Genomic DNA, 23,943 nt, shown 5'->3' with positions numbered 1-23,943 from the left:
AAAGGATATTGCTGCTCTAGATAGAGTGCAAAGAAAAGCGACCAGAATTATTCTGGGTTTAAAAGGCATGTCATATGCATTCAAAATTCTAAAAGGTATTTACAATGTCGACCTAGAGGACTTTTTCGACCTGAAAAAGGAAACAAGGACCAGGGGTCACAAATGGAGATCAGACAAAGGGGCATTCAGAACAGAAAATAGGAGGCACATTTTTTACACAGAGAATTGTGAGGGTCTGGAATCAACTCCCCAGTAATGTTGTTGAAGCTGACACCCTGGGATCCTTCAAGAAGCTGCTTGATGAGATTCTGGGATCAATAAGCTACTAACAACCAAACGAGCAAGATGGGCTGAATGGCCTCCTCTCATTTGTAAACTTTCTAAATCAAAACTGGTTGGGCTCCCTCCATGCAGCTCTGGTACTTCGAGGGTCACTGGGTTTCATCCAATCCCACTGCCCTGCAATTGCCTGCTTAACCAAAGGGCATTCTTAACTCTCCCCTGGCGTGCCATGCAGTGGCCTGAAACCAAGTTCCAAGCCACAAAGTGGCTTTGGATTCCCTCAGCTTTACAGTATCATTTGCAACCCTCAGTTAGGATTAGGCTTATACATTGGGGTTACAGATGTTCATGTTGTATTTCTTTTAAAGTGCATTTGTTTAGTTTTGTATGGTATTCATCATAAAGCAGTTTAGCATTATTTTATTTTAATGTAGAGCAGTTTTAGTTTTGGCTTCCTCCCCCTTTGATACCTGCCTGCCAGGTGGTTATGGTTAAATAGTTTCACGTGGATACTGTATAAAAATAAATAATACCTCAGTAAGTGCATGGAGCTGCCCCTCATGAACACAGACTCCTAGGAACCTGAGAGACAGAGAGAGACAGAGAGAGGATTTATAATGCACTTAGAATACTTTATTAACAAACAATACCTTCATTAAGAACATAAGAACATAAGAACATAAGAACATAAGAAAGTTTAGGGTGAAGTGACCATTACACTTCAGGCAGCCAATACATTTGAGGGATGAGTGTGAGAGAGAGTGAGAGAGAGTGAGAGAGAGTGACTCATCACAGGATGCTGGGGTGTGACAGTGTGAGAGAGTGAGAGAGAGTGACTCATCACAGGATGCTGGGGTGTGACAGTGTGAGAGAGTGAGAGAGAGTGACTCATCACAGGATGCTGGGGTGGGACAGTGTGAGAGAGTGAGAGAGTGACTCATCACAGGATGCTGGGGTGTGACAGTGTGAGAGAGTGAGAGAGAGTGACTCATCACAGGATGCTGGGGTGTGACAGTGTGAGAGAGAGTGACTCATCACAGGATGCTGGGGTGTGACAGTGTGAGTGAGAGAGAGTGACTCATCACAGGATGCTGGGGTGTGACAGTGTGAGAGAGAGAGAGAGTGACTCATCACAGGATGCTGGGGTGTGACAGTGTGAGAGAGTGAGAGTGACTCATCACAGGATGCTGGGGTGGGACAGTGTGAGAGAGAGTGACTCATCACAGGATGCTGGGGTGTGACAGTGTGAGAGAGAGAGTGACTCATCACAGGATGCTGGGGTGTGACAGTGTGAGAGAGTGAGAGTGACTCATCACAGGATGCTGGGGTGGGACAGTGTGAGAGAGTGAGAGTGACTCATCACAGGATGCTGGGGTGGGACAGTGTGAGAGAGAGTGACTCATCACAGGATGCTGGGGTGGGACAGTGTGAGAGAGTGACTCATCACAGGATGCTGGGGTGTGACAGTGTGAGAGAGTGAGAGTGACTCATCACAGGATGCTGGGGTGTGACAGTGTGAGAGAGTGAGAGTGACTCATCACAGGATGCTGGGGTGGGACAGTGTGAGAGAGTGAGAGTGACTCATCACAGGATGCTGGGGTGGTACAGTCTGAGAGAGTGAGAGAGAGTGAGTCACACAGGATGCTGGGGTGTGACAGTGTGAGAGTGAGAGAGTGACTCATCACAGGATGCTGGGGTGGGACAGTGTGAGAGAGTGAGAGAGAGTGACTCATCACAGGATGCTGGGGTGGGACAGTGTGAGAGAGAGAGAGTGACTCATCACAGGATGCTGGGGTGGGACAGTGTGAGAGAGTGAGTCATCACAGGATGCTGAGGTGGGACAGTGTGAGAGAGTGACTCATCACAGGATGCTGGGGTGGGACAGTGTGAGAGAGTGAGAGTGACTCATCACAGGATGCTGGGGTGGGACAGTGTGAGAGAGTGACTCATCACAGGATGCTGGGGTGGGAGAGAGTGAGATAGTGAGAGAGTGAGTCATCACAGGATGCTGGGGTGGGACAGTGTGAGAGAGTGAGTCATCACAGGATGCTGGGGTGGGACAGTGTGAGAGAGTGACTCATCACAGGATGCTGAGGTGGGACAGTGTGAGAGAGAGAGTGACTCATCACAGGATGCTGGTGTGGGAAAGTGTGAGAGAGTGAGAGAGTGACTCATCACAAGAGACTGGGGTGGGACAGTGTGAGAGAGTGACTCATCACAGGATGCTGGGGTGGGACAGTGTGAGAGAGTGAGAGAGTGACTCATCACAGGATGCTGGGGTGGTACAGTGTGACAGAGGGAGAGAGTGAGAGAGTGACTCACCACGCAGGATGCTGGGGTAAAAGAGATAAAGAGAGAGAAACACACTCACTCACCGCAGGATGTTGGGGTGGGACAGCCGGTTCATGAGCTGTACCTCGCGCAGCATGTTGGCTCGGTTACTCATCAGCTTGTTCATCTTCAGGACCATCACCTGCCCCGAAATCCTGTGTCTCACCTGCACAGGGGGGTAGAGAACAAACACATCATTAATACACAAGGAGAGGGGCGACAAGGACAGGACATTAAACCAAACATCACTTCATCAATATACCATGCAACTCAACACTCAAACACCATTTCAAACTGACCACGCAACCCAACACTGAAACACCACTTCAAACTGACCACGCAACCCAACACTGAAACACCACTTCAAACTGACCACGCAACCCAACACTCAAACATCACTTCAAACTGACCACGCAACCCAACACTGAAACATCACTTCAAACTGACCACGCAACCCAACACTGAAACATCACTTCAAACTGACCACGCAACCCAACACTGAAACATCACTTCAAACTGACCACGCAACCCAACACTGAAACATCACTTCAAACTGACCACGCAACCCAACACTCAAACATCACTTCATCAATATACCATGCAACTCAACACTCAAACACCATTTCAAACTGACCACGCAACCCAACACTGAAACACCACTTCAAACTGACCACGCAACCCAACACTGAAACATCACTTCAAACTGACCACGCAACCCAACACTGAAACATCACTTCAAACTGACCACGCAACCCAACACTCAAACATCACTTCAAACTGACCACGCAACCCAACACTCAAACATCACTTCAAACTGACCACGCAACCCAACACTCAAACATCACTTCAAACTGACCACGCAACCCAACACTCAAACATCACTTCAAACTGACCACGCAACCCAACACTGAAACACCACTTCAAACTGACCACGCAACCCAACACTCAAACATCACTTCAAACTGACCACGCAACCCAACACTGAAACATCACTTCAAACTGACCACGCAACCCAACACTCAAACATCACTTCAAACTGACCACGCAACCCAACACTCAAACATCACTTCAAACTGACCACGCAACCCAACACTCAAACATCACTTCAAACTGACCACGCAACCCAACACTGAAACATCACTTCAAACTGACCACGCAACCCAACACTCAAACATCACTTCATCAAACTGACCACGCAACCCAACACTCAAACACCACTTCAAACTGACCATTTAAGCAAGCACAGGGACTCCAGTCTGCTCCCCAGAGTGAACTAAGTGATTATAAAACACAAGACGCCAGTCGAGGAGTTCAGGAAAGGAACATGGCTACCTTTCAAAATAAATGCTCAGGCTGAACGATCAGAGCACACCGTCCTGTCTAAAGAAGAGAGAGCACACCTATACAAAAAGGCCAACAAGATGCTCAGATACATTGTGAAAAGTACTGAATTTAAATCAAGGGAAGTAATGTTAAAACTGTACAATGCATTAGTAAGACCTCATCTAGAATATTGTGTTCAGTTCTGGTCACATTGCAACAAAAAGGATACTGCTGCTCTAGAAAGAGTGCAAAGAAGAGCCACCAGAATTACTCCAGGTTTAAAAATCATATTCAGTCTTGAACAAAGACTACGGTATTGACAATGTCGAACTATGGGACTTTGACCTGAAAAAAGAAACAAGGACCAGGGGTCACAAATGGAGATTAGACAAAGGGGCATTCAGAACAGAAAATAGGAGACACTTTTTACACAGAGAATCATGAGGGTCTGGAATCAACTCCCCAGTAACGTTGTTGAAGCTGACACCCTGGGATCCTTCAAGAAGCTGCTTGATGAGATTCTGGGATCAATAAGCTACTAACAACCAAACAAGCAAGATGGGCTGCATGGCCTCCTCTCATTTGTAAACTTTCTTATGTTCTTTTCTTACACAGAGTTTACTGGAATGCTACCTGCCCTGTGCCGTTAGCCAATCAGTAATTTATGACCTTGGGAATATCTTTTCTATTTGATAGGACTCTCCTATATTTTCTGCTCCGATCATCACTTTTCATTTTTTGTTCTAAGGAAGAACAGCCGTATATTCCAGCGTATAGTTTTAGGTACAGGTATTCCAGGGGAGACTCCCATTGTACAGCTGCTTGAGCCCTCATTGCAAATTACCTGCACGGAATGTGCGTGCTGCAGCTTATTAAAAACTCTGGCTCCTAAAACTCAAACTGCTATGCAATTGGCATCTTAGATAATGCACTACTTATTGTACAAACTGCTTCAGACTCCCTCAAGTCAGTGCATTACACTGCAGTCTGGATGGAATAATCCTGGACCCAGGCATACAATTACTGCCATCGCAATGTGTTATACAGGAGGACCAGAGAAGTCCTTCCAGCAGCATTGTAACAGCCGTCGTGTCAGAATGAAGACACGCCACACGGTGTACCTTTCTAATTAACAGCCTCACAGAGGAAGTGACAGGGAATCTGATATCTGTATCAGCCTCGCTCTGCTGACAGCTGCACACCGTCTGCCCTGGGAGAGAGGGGGGAGTGGAGGGGGAGAGGGAGAGAGAGGTGGAGAGTGGGAGAAAGAGAGTAGAGACTGGTATGTAAAATCCTGCATAAGAGAGCTATAGATGGAGGGAGTGCACAGTCTGAGTCTCTGCCAATTTCTGCCTGGACCAGGGCCAGCTCCCAGTCCCTCAAACACACACACACACACACACACACACACACACACACACACACACACACACACACACACACACACACACACACACACACACCCCGCACTCCTCAATAAAGAAGAGAATGAGACAGGACACCCCTTCAGTGCTGTATAGTGCTTCATCTGATACCCCTTCAGTGCTGTATAGTGCATCACCTGATACCCCTTCAGTGCTGTATAGTGCTTCACCTGATACCCCTTCAGTGCTGTATAGTGCATCACCTGATACCCCTTCAGTGCTGTATAGTGCTTCACCTGATACCCCTTCAGTGCTGTATAGTGCTTCACCTGATACCCCTTCAGTGCTGTATAGTGCTTCACCACCCCTTCAGTGCTGTATAGTGCTTCACCTGATACCCCTTCAGTGCTGTATAGTGCTTCACCTGATACTCCTTCACTCATCAATAACAAAATCAAAGCAGTGACTTTGTTTCTCAGCAGATATTTAAATTCTGAGACAGGATCCGACAGGCACAGAGGCTCCAGATGAATTGGGAATGCCGAGCTCAGAAATCCCTTTGTGCTTTTTGCCTTTTTTGTATAAATATTTTGATTTTCCCTCCCTCTCCATCATGAATGGGCATCGTTCCATTGAGCTGAAGGGCAGTCTGACTGCCAGCTCCCCCCCCCCCTCTCTTTCTCTATTGCCACTCCTCCCTCTCAGTGCAAGACCTAACTCTCTCTCGCTCTTCTCAATCCTCCACAGTGAATATAAACAATACAAATACTAAGGCTGTAATAAATGAAAATAAAAATCTAATGATAATATATATTATATATATTTATATATATTATATATATATATATATGATACTATATATATATATATATATATATATATTATATATATATATATATGTATTTTACTAAAATGTTTAACCAAAAACCGGTTTCATGAAGTATATACACCCATACATCTTAAACTACTGGTTGAATAACGCAGGTTCAAAATGTATGTAAAACTGGAAGTAATCTACAAAAGAAATGATAAAATTTTTATTTGAAAAAACGTTGTAGGATTTGCCAAAAACCGGTTTCATGAAGTATATAAACCCATACATCTTAAACTACTGGTTGAATAACGCAGGTTCAAATGTATGTAAAACTGGAAGTAACTACAAAAGAAAATATAAACTTTTTTATTGAAAAACGTGTAGGATAGTTTACAGAAGATCTAAGTGTCGGCCAGGGTGTCCTCGGCTCACAGCGCACCAACGATCCCTGTAGTCTGGCCGGGCACCTGTGGGCTTGACTGTAAGCTGTCCAGAGCTGCGTTGTCCTCCAACTGCATGGTGCTCCCGCAGTGTGTAAAAGAAACGGTCAGCTGACGGCAGACGCTTCGGAGGACAGCGTGTGGTAGCGATGCGCTGAGACTAAAAATAATAGCCTATGCCAAATTGGAAGAAAAAATGATAAAAACAATTGGCAACTGCTAAATTAAAAAAAAAATGAAAATGCCCAATCATCTAACATGCAAGCATCCATCAGCTACTTTGAAAGAAAACAGAGAATGTGGCAAAAAAAAAACAAGCATTGCATCTTTTACTGCGTGCAGTAAGCAGTCATGGTGTGTGTTTTATACGAACGCTACTATTATAACTCTTTGAGGAGTAACACCTTTAGACAAAAGGGTGCTTCCTTGAGAAATCACCACCACATGCTGGATGAAACCACCTATTCAGCCTTTTCGGATCGAGGGGTCAAAAAGTTATAAAGCATACTGGTTAGCAGTAAATACAAGGACAATATCCAGGATGATGTGTGGAACATGTTAGATGAAATACCAAGTCGTAAATACACTCAAGTGCCAGCTTTGCATGCATCTGCCTTACTGAGAATGTGCTGATGCTTTAAATGGGTACTGCATCTACTGTTTATAATCTGCATGAGTCACAGAGCTTCCTTTTGCATGCGCTGAATAACAGACTTCTCTACGCAGAGCAGAGGATCACTGTCTATCTGCGCCTGACTGATGTGTCTGATCATGAAGAAAGTGGACTTTCTAAAGAGAACAGGGATGACAGCGCCATAGTGTAAAGAGACGGTCTACAGAGACGTACATTACCAATTGCATTTCCATTGTACCAGTACATCACAACCCAACAGAAACTCTGATGCAAAGACAAGCCTTTAAAATAATCTGTACTCCACGTCACACAGAGCAGAGAACTCCAGGCCTAAAACACCAGAGTGAACTAAGTGATTATAAAACACAAGACGCCAGTCAAGGAGTTCAGGAAAGGAACATGGCTACCTTTCAAAATAAATGCTCAGGCTGAACGATCAGAGCACACCATCCTGTCTAAAGAAGAGACAGCACACCTATAAAAAACAGGCCAAAAAGATGCTCGCATACATTGTGAAAAGTGTGAAAACACGCCCTAGCAGTGCCACACCTCCTTAATCAAGATCAGCAGAAACACGCCCTGGCAGTGCCACACCTCTTTAATCAAAATGACCAGAAGGCAGACATGTACCGACTGCTGGGAACATGAGGAGCAAGCAGTAGTTTTACATGTATTTATTAAATTTTCACTCACAAGAATATACCCCTTGAGATGCAGCTCACCTGTTTTCAAAGAGACAACAGCTGATTTGAGTTCCAGCCGAATGATCCACACAACACTCACGCGGGACACAATATAACTACAGGTTAAACTGGCAGGTAGATTAGCCAGTGAACCTGACTTGACCACAGCAGTGCTGAACAGGCAGCAGGGAATGGGGTTCAAGCCCAGATCTCAGACCCGACTACGCCACACTGTTTGGATAATTGATCAGTTTATTTATTTACATGATCAATCACTGATGCCATTGTAGAGACGTGTGATGATCATATACCCAAGTATATGGAGGGAGAGAGTGTATAGCTCCAATTGTCATGTATTTTTATATGGCTATTTATACAGATTCTTAAATCAACTCAATTTGACACTGACAATACTGTAACACTGACAATGACACTGACAATACAGTAACACTGACAATACTGTACCACTGACGATGACAATACTGTACCACTGACAATACTGTAACACTGACAATGACACTGACAATACTGTAACACTGACAATACTGTAACACTGACAATACTGTAACACTGACAATACTGTAACACTGACAATACTGTAACACTGACAATACTGTACCACTGACAATACTGTACCAATGACAATGACACTAACAATACTGTAACACTGACAATGACACTGACAATGCAGTAACACTGACAATACTGTAACACTGACAATACTGTACCACTGACAATGACACTGACAATACTGTACCACTGACAATACTGTACCACTGACAATGACACTGACAATACTGTACCACTGACAATACTGTACCACTGACAATGACAATACTGTAACACTGACAATGACAATACTGTACCACTGACAATGACAATACTGTACCACTGACAATACTGTAACACTGACAATGACACTGACAATACTGTAACACTGACAATACTGTAACACTGACAATGACACTGACAATACTGTAACACTGACAATACTGTAACACTGACAATGACACTGACAATACAGTAACACTGACAATACTGTACCACTGACAATACTGTAACACTGACAATGACACTGACAATACTGTAACACTGACAATACTGTAACACTGACAATGACACTGACAATACTGTAACATTGACAATACTGTAACACTGACAATGACACTGACAATGCAGTAACACTGACAATACTGTACCACTGACAATGACACTAACAATACTGTAACACTGACAATACTGTAACACTGACAATGACACTGACAATGCAGTAACACTGACAATACTGTAACACTGACAATACTGTACCAATGACAATGACACTAACAATACTGTAACACTGACAATACTGTAACACTGACAATACTGTAACACTGACAATACTGTACCACTGACAATACTGTACCACTGACAATACTGTAACACTGACAATGACACTGACAATACTGTAACACTGTCACTGACAATACTGTAACACTGACAATGACACTGACAATACTGTAACACTGTCACTGACAATACTGTAACACTAACAATGACACTGACAATACTGTACCACTGACAATGACACTGACAATACTGTACCACTGACAATGACAATACTGTACCACTGACAATACTGTAACACTGACAATGACACTGACAATACTGTAACACTGTCAATGACAATACTGTGACACTGACAATACTGTACCACTGACAGTGACACTAACAATACTGTAACACTGACAATGACAATACTGTAACACTGACAATACTGTACCACTGACAATGACAATACTGTACCACTGACAATAATGTACCACTGACAATGGCACTGACAATACTGCAACACTGACAATACTGTACCACTGACAATGACAATACTGTAACACTGACAATGACACTGACAATACTGTACCACTGACAATGGCACTGACAATACTGCAACACTGACAATACTGTACCACTGACAATGACACTGACAATACTGTAACACTGACAATACTGTACCACTGACAATGACACTGACAATACTGTAACATTGACAATACTGTACCACTGACAATGACAATACTGTACCATGACAATGACTGCTGTACACAACAGAGAAGTGGCAAGCCAGAGGTTTTAATCTAGATTTCTAGACTAGTTAGAGAGTGTGAAGGTAAGTCAGAGCTCTTCAAAATCCATCCTACAGCACACAAAGGAGTAATCTTTGCAATGCAAACCAAGTGGACTGTCAACAAGGCCCACCCTCTTTGTGCAAGGCTGCAAAAGGGAGAGAAATAGAGACCAAAATGGAAAAAAAATAATAAATACAAATAAATCACTAGCCTTACAACAATCAGTAGATTAGAAAAAAAATGAAAAAGCTTTTAATGCAACAGAAAGTGCAGTCGAAACAATGACCCAGGGTTCAGGCAGAAGAGGGTCAATCAGCAGTGGTGAATCTGTGCTTGCTAGTTTCAGAAACGAAGACACAGAAGGTGTGTTTACTGTGACTGCAATAGCCAGAGCCCCACAGACCTGCCAACAAGGTGCTTTGGAACAGTGTCAGTATGTGTTAATGCTCATGGAATCACCCGACTTCTACAACAAAATGTCCAGCCATTATATAAATGAATAAATAAATAAATACAATTCTCAGGCTTACAGTTTTAGAACATAAGAAGACCATAAGTAAAGTTCACAAACAGGAGGAGGCCATTCGGCCAATCTTGTTCGTTTGGTTGTTAGTAGCTTATTGATCCCAGAATCTCATCAAGCAGCTTCTTGAAGGATCCCAGGGTGTCAGCTTCAACAACATTACTGGGGAGTTGATTCCAGACCATCACGATTCTCAGGATTCGATGTAAAAAAATTGCCTCCTATTTTCTGTTCTGAATGCCCCTTTGTCTAATCTCCATTTGTGACCCCTGGTCCTTGTTTCTTTTTTCAGGTTGCAAAAGTCCCTTGGGTCGACATTCTCAGACCTTTTAGAATTCTGAATGCTTGATCAGATAGCCGCGTAGTCTTCTTTGTTCAAGACTGAACAGATTCAATGCTTCAAGCCTGTCTGCATACGACATGCCTTTAAAACATGGAATAATTACACTCTTTCTAGAGCAGCAATATCCTTTTTTATAGCGAGGTGACCAGAACTAAACACAGTATTCAAGATGAGGTCTTACTAATGCATTGTACAGTTTTAACATTACTTCCCTTGATTTAAATTCAACACTTTGTACTATATATCCAAGCATCTTGTCTGCCTTTTTTATAGCTTCCCCACAATGTCTAGATGAAGAAAGTCAACACAGACTCCTAGTTCTTTTTCATAGATTCCTTCTTTAATTTCAGTATCTCCTATATGATATAATACACATTTTTACTGCCTGTGTGCAGTATCTTACACTATTCTTTATTAAATGTCATTTGCCATGTGTCTGCTCAGTTCTAAATCTTGTCTAGATCATTTTGAATGACCTTTGCTGCTGGAACAGTGTTTGCCACACCTCCTATTTTTGTGTCGTCTGCAAATTTAACAAGTTTGCTTACTATACCAGAATCTAAATCATTAATGTAGATTAGGAATAGCAGAGGACCTAATAATGATCCCTGTGGTACACCGCTGGTTACCACACTCCATTCTGAGGTTTCTCCTCTAATCAGTACTTTCTGTTTTCTACATGTTAACCACTCAGTAATACATGTGCACACATTTCCTTGAATCCCTACTGTGTTCAGTTTGGGAATTAATCTTTCATGCAGGACTTTGTCAAAAGCTTTCTGGAAATCTAAATAAACCATGTCATATGCTTTGCAATTATCCATTATCGATGTTGCATCCTCAGAAAAATCAAACAAGTTAGTTAGACACGATCTCCCTTTCCTAAAACCATGCTGACCGTATCCCAGGACCCTGTTACCATATAGGTACTTTTCCATTTTGGATCTTACTATAGTTTCCATAAGTTTACCTATAATAGAAGTCAGGCTTACTGGTCTGTAGTTACCTGGTTCAGTTTTGTCTCCCTTTTTGTGGATTGGTATTACCTTTGCAATTTTCCAGTCTGTCGGTACCACCCCTGTGTCAAGAGACTGCTGCATGATCTTGGTTAGCGGTTTGTAAATAACTTCTTTCATTTCTTTGAGTACTATTGGGAGGATCTCATCCGGCCCAGGGGATTTGTTTATTTTAAGAGCTCCTAGTCCCTTTAACACTTCTGCCTCAGTTATGCTAAAGTTATTTAAAACTGGATAGGAACAGGTCGACACGTGGGGCATGTTGCCCGTATCCTCCTTTGTAAAAACTTGTTAAGTACTCATTTAATATATTTCTACTTTTTTCTCTTCATCTAAGATTTTGCCATTTGTGTCTCTTAGACATTTTACCTCTTTGAATGTTCTCTTGCTGTTGTAATATTGGAAAAACTTGTTGGAATTGGTTTTAGCCCCCTTAACAATGTTCATTTCTATTTCTCTCTTGGCCTTTCTAACTTCCTTTTTGACTTGCGTTTGCAGTTCCGTGTACTCTCTGTGTACTTTGTTTTTGGTCCCCTTTAAACACTCTGTGAAGTGCCTTTCTTATCTGAATATTTTTTTTAATTGATCTACTAAACCATTTTGGCAATTTTGTTTTAGATTAGACTTGTCTACTTTTGGGGTAGTAATTGTTTTGCGCCTCTAGTACTAGATTTAAAAAAAAAAAAAACAGCCATCCTTTTTCTGTGGATGTTTTCTCTATTTTACTCCAATCTACTTCTGTTAGTCTCTGTTTCATACCTTCATAGTTTGCTTTTCTAAAATTGTAAACCTTAGCTTTAGTCATTACTTTTGGGGTTTTAAAAAGCACTTCAAAAGAGATCATGTTGCGGTCTGAGTTTGCTAGTGGTTCTCTGACCTCAGTTTTAGTTATTCTATCTTCGTTATTTGAAAAGACTAAATCAAGGCATGCCTCCCCTCTAGTCTGTGCCTTGACAAATTGTGTTAGAAAGCAGTCATTTGTCATTTCCACCATTTCAAATTTGTCTGCTGTGCTCCCCACCGGGTTTTCCCATTTTATTTGGGGGAAGTTGAAATCCCCCATTAGTATGGCTTCTCCTTTGCTACACGCATTTCTAATGTCATTGTATAACAGATTATTGTGCTCACCGTCTGAATCTGGCGGTCTATAGCATGCCCCTATTATTATGCCCTTTGAATTTGTGTCCATTATTCTGACCCATATTGATTCTGTGTTGTTTTTTTCTTCCAGATTTAACACCTGGGCTTCAAGACTGTTTTTGATGCATAGCGCCACCTCTCCACCTCTTCTGTCCTGCCTGTCTTTCCTATACAGTGTATACCCACCAATATTATATTCGTCTCCATCACTCTGATAACCAAGTTTCTGTAACACCTATCACATCATAGTTACTTGTTAGTGCAGTAGCTTCAAGTTCTAACATTTGGTTTCTGAGACTTCTAGCATTTCAATAAATATGTTTAATGGTTGTCTTACCCAAGTTGTTGCCCTTGTTTTGATGTAGTCTCTCTGAAACTCATTGCAGGACCTTTGCTGTGTCCCGTGTTGTCTGCATTTCAGCATTATGTTTTTAAACACAGTATCATAGACTTGTTCAAAATTTTGAATAACAAATCATGGACCATAAATCAACTGTGCAAAACATTTCTCAACATTTACTCAGAAGCGTTCGCCTGGATGAAAGAAAAGCTTCTGAGGGTTGCAGTGTATACAGATGATGCTCCCCCTGCAATAATACTGGTTTTCTGTTCTCGCAATAAACCACTCAGTTCAATCAGAGCACCGGCATTGTTGCAACAGGGAGCACGAACTGGATGCACTGCGACGCTCAAAAGTATTTAACGTATTCCATAATTGGAATACGTTAAATAAACACAGCAAATATACAGTAAGCAATTTCTTCTAAACACTGCAGGGGATCCTGGAACACTGCAGGAACAATGCTAAACAATCAGGAGTGTAGCCCTAACCCTAAACACTGCAGGGGGTCCTGGAACACTGCAGGAACAATGCTAAACAATCAGGAGTGTAACCCTAACCCTAAACACTGCAGGGGGTCCTGGAACACTGCAGGAACAATGCTAAACAATCAGGAGTGTAACCCTAACCCTAAACACTGCAGGGGGTCCTGGAACACTGCAGGAACAATGCTAAACAATCAGGAGTGTAGCCCTAACCCTAAACACTGCAGGGGGTCCTGGAACACTGCAGGAACAATGCTAAACAATCAGGAGTGTAACCCTAACCCTAAACACTGCAGGGGGTCCTGGAACACTGCAGGAACAATGCTAAACAATCAGGAGTGTAACCCTAACCCTAAACACTGCAGGGGGTCCTGGAACACTGCAGGAACAATGCTAAACAATCAGGAGTGTAGCCCTAACCCTAAACACTGCAGGGGGTCCTGGAACACTGCAGGAACAATGCTAAACAATCAGGAGTGTAACCCTAACCCTAAACACTGCAGGGGGTCCTGGAACACTGCAGGAACAATGCTAAACAATCAGGAGTGTAACCCTAACCCTAAACACTGCAGGGGGTCCTGGAACACTGCAGGAACAATGCTAAACAATCAGGAGTGTAACCCTAACCCTAAACACTGCAGGGGGTCCTGGAACAGGAATCCCCCCCCCCTTTTGTCACTCCCCCCCTTTTTTTTTCTCTTGTTAAGATTTGTAGGTCCTCACATAGGGTTGGGATTTTGTGACGTACCCCAGACCTTGGACCGTCCTCGGCCGCTGACGATGTGTTTTTAGTCTCACATGGGATTGGGAGTTGGACGTCACGTCTGCAGGAACAATGCTAAACAATCAGGAGTGTAACCCTAACCCTAAACACTGCAGGGGGTCCTGGAACACTGCAGGAACAATGCTAAACAATCAGGAGTGTAGCCCTAACCCTAAACACTGCAGGGGGTCCTGGAACACTGCAGGAACAATGCTAAACAATCAGGAGTGTAACCCTAACCCTAAACACTGCAGGGGGTCCTGGAACACTGCAGGAACAATGCTAAACAATCAGGAGTGTAACCCTAACCCTAAACACTGCAGGGGGTCCTGGAACACTGCAGGAACAATGCTAAACAATCAGGAGTGTAACCCTAACCCTAAACACTGCAGGGGGTCCTGGAACACTGCAGGAACAATGCTAAACAATCAGGAGTGTAACCCTAACCCTAAACACTGCAGGGGGTCCTGGAACACTGCAGGAACAATGCTAAACAATCAGGAGTGTAACCCTAACCCTAAACACTGCAGGGGGTCCTGGAACACTGCAGGAACAATGCTAAACAATCAGGAGTGTAACCCTAACCCTAAACACTGCAGGGGGTCCTGGAACACTGCAGGAACAATGCTAAACAATCAGGAGTGTAACCCTAACCCTAAACACTGCAGGGGGTCCTGGAACACTGCAGGAACAATGCTAAACAATCAGGAGTGTAACCCTAACCCTAAACACTGCAGGGGGTCCTGGAACACTGCAGGAACAATGCTAAACAATCAGGAGTGTAACCCTAACCCTAAACACTGCAGGGGGTCCTGGAACACTGCAGGAACAATGCTAAACAATCAGGAGTGTAACCCTAACCCTAAACACTGCAGGGGCTCCTGGAACACTGCAGGAACAATGCTAAACAATCAGGAGTGTAACCCTAACCCTAAACACTGCAGGGGGTCCTGGAACACTGCAGGAACAATGCTAAACAATCAGGAGTGTAACCCTAACCCTAAACACTGCAGGGGCTCCTGGAACACTGCAGGAACAATGCTAAACAATCAGGAGTGTAACCCTAACCCTAAACACTGCAGGGGGTCCTGGAACACTGCAGGAACAATGCTAAACAATCAGGAGTGTAACCCTAACCCTAAACACTGCAGGGGGTCCTGGAACACTGCAGGAACAATGCTAAACAATCAGGAGTGTAACCCTAACCCTAAACACTGCAGGGGGTCCTGGAACACTGCAGGAACAATGCTAAACAATCAGGAGTGTAACCCTAACCCTAAACACTGCAGGGGGTCCTGGAACACTGCAGGAACAATGCTAAACAATCAGGAGTGTAACCCTAACCCTAAACACTGCAGGGGGTCCTGGAACACTGCAGGAACAATGCTAAACAATCAGGAGTGTAACCCTAACCCTAAACACTGCAGGGGGTCCTGGAACACTGCAGGAACAATGCTAAACAATCAGGAGTGTAACCCTAACCCTAAACACTGCAGGGGGTCCTGGAACACTGCAGGAACAATGCTAAACAATCAGGAGTGTAACCCTAACCCTAAACACTGCAGGGGGTCCTGGAACACTGCAGGAACAATGCTAAACAATCAGGAGTGTAACCCTAACCCTAAACACTGCAGGGGGTCCTGGAACACTGCAGGAACAATGCTAAACAATCAGGAGTGTAACCCTAACCCTAAACACTGCAGGGGGTCCTGGAACACTGCAGGAACAATGCTAAACAATCAGGAGTGTAACCCTAACCCTAAACACTGCAGGGGGTCCTGGAACACTGCAGGAACAATGCTAAACAATCAGGAGTGTAACCCTAACCCTAAACACTGCAGGGGGTCCTGGAACACTGCAGGAACAATGCTAAACAATCAGGAGTGTAACCCTAACCCTAAACACTGCAGGGGGTCCTGGAACACTGCAGGAACAATGCTAAACAATCAGGAGTGTAACCCTAACCCTAAACACTGCAGGGGGTCCTGGAACACTGCAGGAACAATGCTAAACAATCAGGAGTGTAACCCTAACCCTAAACACTGCAGGGGGTCCTGGAACACTGCAGGAACAATGCTAAACAATCAGGAGTGTAGCCCTAACCCTAAACACTGCAGGGGGTCCTGGAACACTGCAGGAACAATGCTAAACAATCAGGAGTGTAACCCTAACCCTAAACACTGCAGGGGGTCCTGGAACACTGCAGGAACAATGCTAAACAATCAGGAGTGTAACCCTAACCCTAAACACTGCAGGGGGTCCTGGAACACTGCAGGAACAATGCTAAACAATCAGGAGTGTAACCCTAACCCTAAACACTGCAGGGGGTCCTGGAACACTGCAGGAACAATGCTAAACAATCAGGAGTGTAGCCCTAACCCTAAACACTGCAGGGGGTCCTGGAACACTGCAGGAACAATGCTAAACAATCAGGAGTGTAACCCTAACCCTAAACACTGCAGGGGGTCCTGGAACACTGCAGGAACAATGCTAAACAATCAGGAGTGTAACCCTAACCCTAAACACTGCAGGGGGTCCTGGAACACTGCAGGAACAATGCTAAACAATCAGGAGTGTAACCCTAACCCTAAACACTGCAGGGGGTCCTGGAACACTGCAGGAACAATGCTAAACAATCAGGAGTGTAACCCTAACCCTAAACACTGCAGGGGGTCCTGGAACACTGCAGGAACAATGCTAAACAATCAGGAGTGTAACCCTAACCCTAAACACTGCAGGGGCTCCTGGAACACTGCAGGAACAATGCTAAACAATCAGGAGTGTAACCCTAACCCTAAACACTGCAGGGGGTCCTGGAACACTGCAGGAACAATGCTAAACAATCAGGAGTGTAACCCTAACCCTAAACACTGCAGGGGGTCCTGGAACACTGCAGGAACAATGCTAAACAATCAGGAGTGTAACCCTAACCCTAAACACTGCAGGGGGTCCTGGAACACTGCAGGAACAATGCTAAACAATCAGGAGTGTAGCCCTAACCCTAAACACTGCAGGGGGTCCTGGAACACTGCAGGAACAATGCTAAACAATCAGGAGTGTAACCCTAACCCTAAACACTGCAGGGGGTCCTGGAACACTGCAGGAACAATGCTAAACAATCAGGAGTGTAGCCCTAACCCTAAACACTGCAGGGGGTCCTGGAACACTGCAGGAACAATGCTAAACAATCAGGAGTCAGAGTGTGAGCAATCATTCCCTTGTTTATTAAACTGTTCCTTCCCTGTCGCTCCTAACAGTAACCCTCCATACCCAGGGAATACTTCTTCCTGCTGCGATCAATCCCCTCAGCTCTATACCTACAGCAGCAGGCAGTTAATTGCAACCTCACACTGTGTCTTCATGTCCTAGCCTGCTAGACTGAAACCCCAGGAGGACAATTAGGATCTGCATTGGTGAGAATGTTATACCACCCATAAGAAAAACCACACATTAACCACACAGGTAATTCAGACCTGAGAAATTCTGCAAAGGTTCTCTGGAAATCCTTGCATTGCACAGGGTATACAGACCTGAGAAATACTGCAAAGGTTCTCTGGAAATCCTTGCATTGCACAGGGTATACAGACCTGAGAAATACTGCAAAGGTTCTCTGGAAATCCTTGCATTGCACAGTGTTAATTCGGCTGCAGCCAGCAGACAGTTAAGCCGGAGACAGTGCCCGATGTGATTGTCGCATCTCTCTGGCAGAGGTCACGTCGCAGAAAACACCTCTGAGAGCGCGCATGACACGCTGCCCAATGAAATCGCGGGAAGTGGGGCACATTTGGTGAGTTTTTCTGGGTGTGTGGCGTAAAACCGAAGTCCTAGCAGTTGTTGTTTACCTCCTAGTGCAGTGCCAGTGGGGCGATTCAGTAGAGGAAAGCGAAAGGCTATGGCAGTAACGTTTCCCATGTTATGTGTTTCTCTGAGCTCATTAAATTACCCCTTGCATGTTTAAATTAGTTACAAATAAAATAGAAATTTCTTTGTGTCTGTGCAAGAGAATTATTAAACAATATGCATTCACTTTTTTAAAAATGAGAATGAAAATATGCATTTCCCACACGATCGAAATAAATAAAAGATAGACATACACATGGAAAATGTTACATTTAGCAGTTACACAAAAAATAAACTACGATCGGAAAATGCAGAAATATTTCGTATTATTTTTGTACTTTTAACAAAAAAAAAAAATAATAATATTATTGTCTAGAAATGCTGATACTGGGTTCTTGAACTGTCTGTTGCTGCAGTGAATGGTCTAATTGTCGTATCCACATTGCTATCTAGATGCGGCTGCATATATGTGTTATTGTACTTATTATAGGGATGCATTTTGGCATTTGATGTCATATGACCTAACGCAGTGAACTCATTGGTTGTTGAGTTCCTGCGAGCGGAATCGCATCGCAAAATATTAAACTTTGCGAGCCAATTGAAATCGATCGCAGGATCCTTTAAAAATCGCATCGCAAAGCATAACACACTGCCTGATGCGACTGGAAAATCACGTAGCTATCCAGGGTTTTACTATGTATAGCCCGGAGATCCGCACACACAGGACTCGCTGCATCACTACAGTTAGTGTGTATAGCCCGGAGATCCACACACACAGGACACGCTGCATCACTACAGTTAGTGTGTATAGCCCGGAGATCCACACACACAGGACTCGCTGCATCACTACAGTTAGTGTGTGTAGCCCGGAGATCCGCACACACAGGACACGCTGCATCACTACAGTTAGTGTGTGTAGCCCGGAGATCCGCACACACAGGACACGCTGCATCACTACAGTTAGTGTGTGTAGCCCGGAGATCCGCACACACAGGACACGCTGCATCACTACAGTTAGTGTGCATAGCCCGGAGATCCACACACACAGGACACGCTGCATCACTACAGTTAGTGTGTATAGCCCGGAGATCCGCACACACAAGACACGATGCATCACTACAGTTAGTGTGTATAGCCCGGAGATCCACACACACAGGACACGCTGCATCGCTACAGTTAGTGTGTACATGTCAACTGTCCTTGAGAGTCTTGGATGTGAGTATGCAAATTATCAAGCGGTATGCAGATTCCATCATTTATTCACAAGCGCTAAGAGGTGCAAACAGACCCCAATAACCACTAATCTTAGACTACCTAATGCAATCTTTAGTACGGTGGTCCGACTAATGTTAATCAGGGTCTGTGAAGCGGTCCCAAAATGAACTGTGTTGTTACTCTCAGGCCACCACACCTGTTTTACCTAGTTGTTCTTTTACAGGAAGTCATTTTGGTAAGAGTATTAACTTGTTCGTTGCAGTCATATAATATTTGGTAAAGCTAGGGGTAGAGACTAATGGAAAGTATGTGAGGGCAAGTTTGCTGGCAAATTATGACCTCACATTACCGGAAGTAGGATGGCCGGCCCGAGGGAAACTTCATTCCCAGACCACCTCACTTCGGGAAATGATGTCACAAATTAAGGATGAATCATCATAAAAAGGTACAGCACACAACAGATTGGTGAAGGAGTAATGAGACAGCTTTGTGTTGGCGGAGAGTGAGTGGAAGGAAACGCAAGCGCCTGTTAAATCCTGTTTGCCTGTGATTACCGACCTTGGATTGTTTGACTACGTGTCTCCAAGAGTCAGGTGGAGGATGTGCCCTGCATGAGTGAACGACGCACCCTCGAGTGTCAGATGGAGGATGTGCCCCGCGTGAGTGAACGACGCTCCTCGAGTGTCAGATGATGTGCCCCGCGTGAGTGAACGACGCACCCTCGAGTGTCAGGTGGAGGATGTGCCCTGCATGAGTGAACGACGCACCCTCGAGAGTCAGATGGAGGCTGTGCCCTGCGTGAGTGAACGACGCTCCTCGAGTGTCAGATGGAGGATGTGCCCCGCGTGAGTGAACGACGCACCCTCGAGTGTCAGATGGAGGATGTGCCCTGCGTGAGTGAACGACGCACCCTCGAGTGTCAGATGGAGGATGTGCCCTGCGTGAGTGAACGATGCACCCTCGAGTGTCAGATGGAGGATGTGCCCTGCGTGCGTGAAGGAAGTGTCTCCGAGAGTCAGATGGAGGATGTGCCCTGCGTGAGTGAACGATGCACCCTTGAGTGTCAGATGGAGGATGTGCCCTGCGTGAGTGAACGACGCACCCTCGAGTGTCAGATGGAGGATGTGCCCTGCGTGAGTGAACGACGCACCCTCGAGTGTCAGATGGAGGATGTGCCCTGCGTGAGTGAACGATGCACCCTTGAGTGTCAGATGGAGGATGTGCCCCGCGTGAGTGAACGACGCTCCTCGAGTGTCAGATGGAGGATGTGCCCCGCGTGAGTGAACGACGCACCCTCGAGTGTCAGGTGGAGGATGTGCCCTGCGTGAGTGAACGACGCACCCTCGAGAGTCAGATGGAGGCTGTGCCCTGCGTGAGTGAACGACGCTCCTCGAGTGTCAGATGGAGGATGTGCCCCGCGTGAGTGAACGACGCACCCTCGAGTGTCAGATGGAGGATGTGCCCTGCGTGAGTGAACGACGCACCCTCGAGTGTCAGATGGAGGATGTGCCCTGCGTGAGTGAACGATGCACCCTTGAGTGTCAGATGGAGGATGTGCCCTGCGTGAGTGAACGACGTGTCCTCGAGTGTCAGATGGAGGATGTGCCCTGCGTGAGTGAACGATGCACCCTTGAGTGTCAGATGGAGGATGTGCCCTGCGTGAGTGAACGACGCACCCTCGAGTGTCAGATGGAGGATGTGCCCTGCGTGAGTGAACGACGCACCCTCGAGTGTCAGATGGAGGATGTGCCCTGCGTGAGTGAACGATGCACCCTTGAGTGTCAGATGGAGGATGTGCCCTGCGTGCGTGAAGGAAGTGTCTCCGAGAGTCAGATGGAGGATGTGCCCTGCGTGAGTGAACGATGCACCCTTGAGTGTCAGATGGAGGATGTGCCCTGCGTGCGTGAAGGAAGTGTCTCCGAGAGTCAGATGGAGGATGTGCCCTGCGTGCGTGAAGGAAGTGTCTCCGAGAGTCAGATGGAGGATGTGCCCTGCGTGCGTGAAGGAAGGGTCTCCGAGAGTCAGATGGAGGATGTGCCCTGCGTGCGTGAAGGAAGGGTCTCCGAGAGTCAGATGGAGGATGTGCCCTGCGTGCGTGAAGGAAGGGTCTCCGAGAGTCAGATGGAGGATGTGCCCTGCGTGCGTGAAGGAAGGGTCTCCGAGAGTCAGATGGAGGATGTGCCCTGCGTGCCTGAAGGAAGTGTCTCCGAGAGTCAGAAGGATGATGTGCCCTGCGTGCGTGAAGGATGCGTTCCCAAGAGTCAGACTGAGGATGTGGATTCCTAGGGTTAAAAGGAAGTCGTCATTTAGAACGGGGACGGAACTTCGGTGCATTAACTCATCGACCCGGAAGGGAAAGGATGTGGCAGCCGCAGATTGGAGGAGCAGCTACAATCGTTTACCAAGGGGTCATGTGTGACGATATAAATAGGGCACTGTTGTCAAGAGTGATGAGTGTGGCAAAAAGTTGTATTATTCAGCCTCTTCTGAGTCATGGAATTACAAAGCCATGGCTTTAGGCTCGAAGAGCCATGAAGCTCTGCTCAGACCGGAGCCTGGATCCAGGATCAGATCCCTTTAGTACACCCGACCCCTGAGGCAGCACTGAATGCTAGAGCGAGTGTGGCATAATGCAGATTTAATGTAAGGTGACCATTTGGCTCCATATTCATCGGGTCAGCATTCTGGTAAGCGTAGTCTTGCTTCTCTTAAAGGAAAGAATTATGGTACCTGAGACAAGTAAAACGTGCCAGAATGCCTTGGGATGCGAGTTGAAAAGCCTGAACAGTCTCAAACTGTCCTGCTGAACATGGAGCCTTAATGAGAGGGGTGAGAATTGTCCTTGAAATATATTTCTAGAAACGTTGTTTCCCCACAATTGAAACGCTTACGATAAATGCAGGTTTTGCTATTAAAATGATACTAGTACGTATTGGCATAAGAAAATTGCGTTTCTAAAAGGTATTTTCGGAATCCATTCATCCACTAACCATATGCAGATTTAGCCTGAACCCCAAACCGCGGTGTATCGATGATAATGTAAATAACACCAGGTCTAGACAATGAGTTTCAAACTTTAAAACGTGTTCCTGTTTACAGGTAGGAACTCAGCTTCACTATGATGAATACAATCATGTTCGTTATGGTAACTGTTTACTTATTAGTTTAAAAATCTTTAGTGAAATGTGACTAAGAGTGAGTTTTTGGAACATTGATAAATAGAGATGTGAGAGTCTTTGCTATGTATTTAAACATGCAGAATCATTTAAAATCAGTAATATATTGTGATTAACTTGGAATAATAATTGTGTAAAAAGTTCTTGGTAATGTATTTAGTTTTTATTGATGTCTGTTTATTTGTAAAGGTCATTTTGCTGTGTTATTACCGATTCAATTTAAAAGGACAGGTTAAACTGTAAGTAGAGAGAAGCCTCAGTGTGATAACATTAGTAAATAACACGAGATCTGGTGAATTACAAACTTAAACCACTTTGCTGTGTTTTGGACACAGCAATGTAGCACTCTAATCCCATTTTTCTTCTATACTGACAAATGACTATACCAATAAATTATCGTGCAATAAAAGTTTAAGCGCTCCCACAATTTGAGGGATACATTTCCCCATCATTGAAAAAGTGAGGGGGGCATGTCCCCTGCGCCCCCCGTGTAAATTACGCCTGTGCATGACAGTAGATCCATACATCTGGGCAATCTTCCGACAATAAGGGTGGTGGGAACGACTTGAGTGCTTTCCAGATGACTGGATTAAAAGTGCACGCATGTCTAAGGAGTCGTATATGTGTCTTTGTCATTTACTGAGACATTTCCTGGAGTGCCAGTGCACACAGTTGAGACGTTTGGTATCGGTGGAAAACGACTTGAGGTCACACTGTGGCGTTTGGGGATACAAATGGTCAAGTATGGTCTACCATTCTTATGAATTTACTATTCCTCAAAATTACAAAATCAACTTGGCTCATCAGCACCTTGTGACCGGGTGCTTGTGTCACGCGTGTGGGTAACCACTGATTATGCAACACAGAGAGACAAATAAAGTTGGTCATGTGATGTTACCAGCCATGGTAACGCACAGATGACACATACAGCAAGCTGCACAAGAGACAAAATAAAACACAGTACAAAACCTACAAATAAAAGGTGCCACACAGGGCGAGTGCTAGCCTTATAAACGAGGCGTGCTGCTCCAGGAACCGGCTACACTACGTAACCCTCGCTGTACATCTACATGGGATCACTATCCCCTAAACTAACCTACTGATGAGCGGGTGTTCATATGATGAC

At 44.9% G+C, this 23,943-nt stretch overlaps 1 protein-coding gene across 1 annotated transcript in view; it reads right to left on the bottom strand.

The window, feature by feature from the left end:
- The window catches only part of LOC121314314 (dual specificity testis-specific protein kinase 2-like), a 190,764-nt gene that overhangs the window by 145,945 nt on the left and 20,876 nt on the right, over positions 1-23,943 (bottom strand). Inside the window, exons 3-4 of the mRNA XM_041247475.1 lie at positions 2,658-2,779; positions 816-864 (exon numbers count right to left, since the gene is read on the bottom strand). Of these exons, the coding sequence (XP_041103409.1) occupies positions 816-864; positions 2,658-2,779 (171 nt within the window). The remainder of the gene's footprint in view (positions 1-815; positions 865-2,657; positions 2,780-23,943) is intronic.

The sequence above is a fragment of the Polyodon spathula genome, chromosome 1 (assembly GCF_017654505.1).
Source record: "Polyodon spathula isolate WHYD16114869_AA chromosome 1, ASM1765450v1, whole genome shotgun sequence".
Lineage (NCBI taxonomy): Eukaryota > Metazoa > Chordata > Actinopteri > Acipenseriformes > Polyodontidae > Polyodon > Polyodon spathula.
This window is presented reverse-complemented; position numbering and strand designations above follow the sequence as displayed.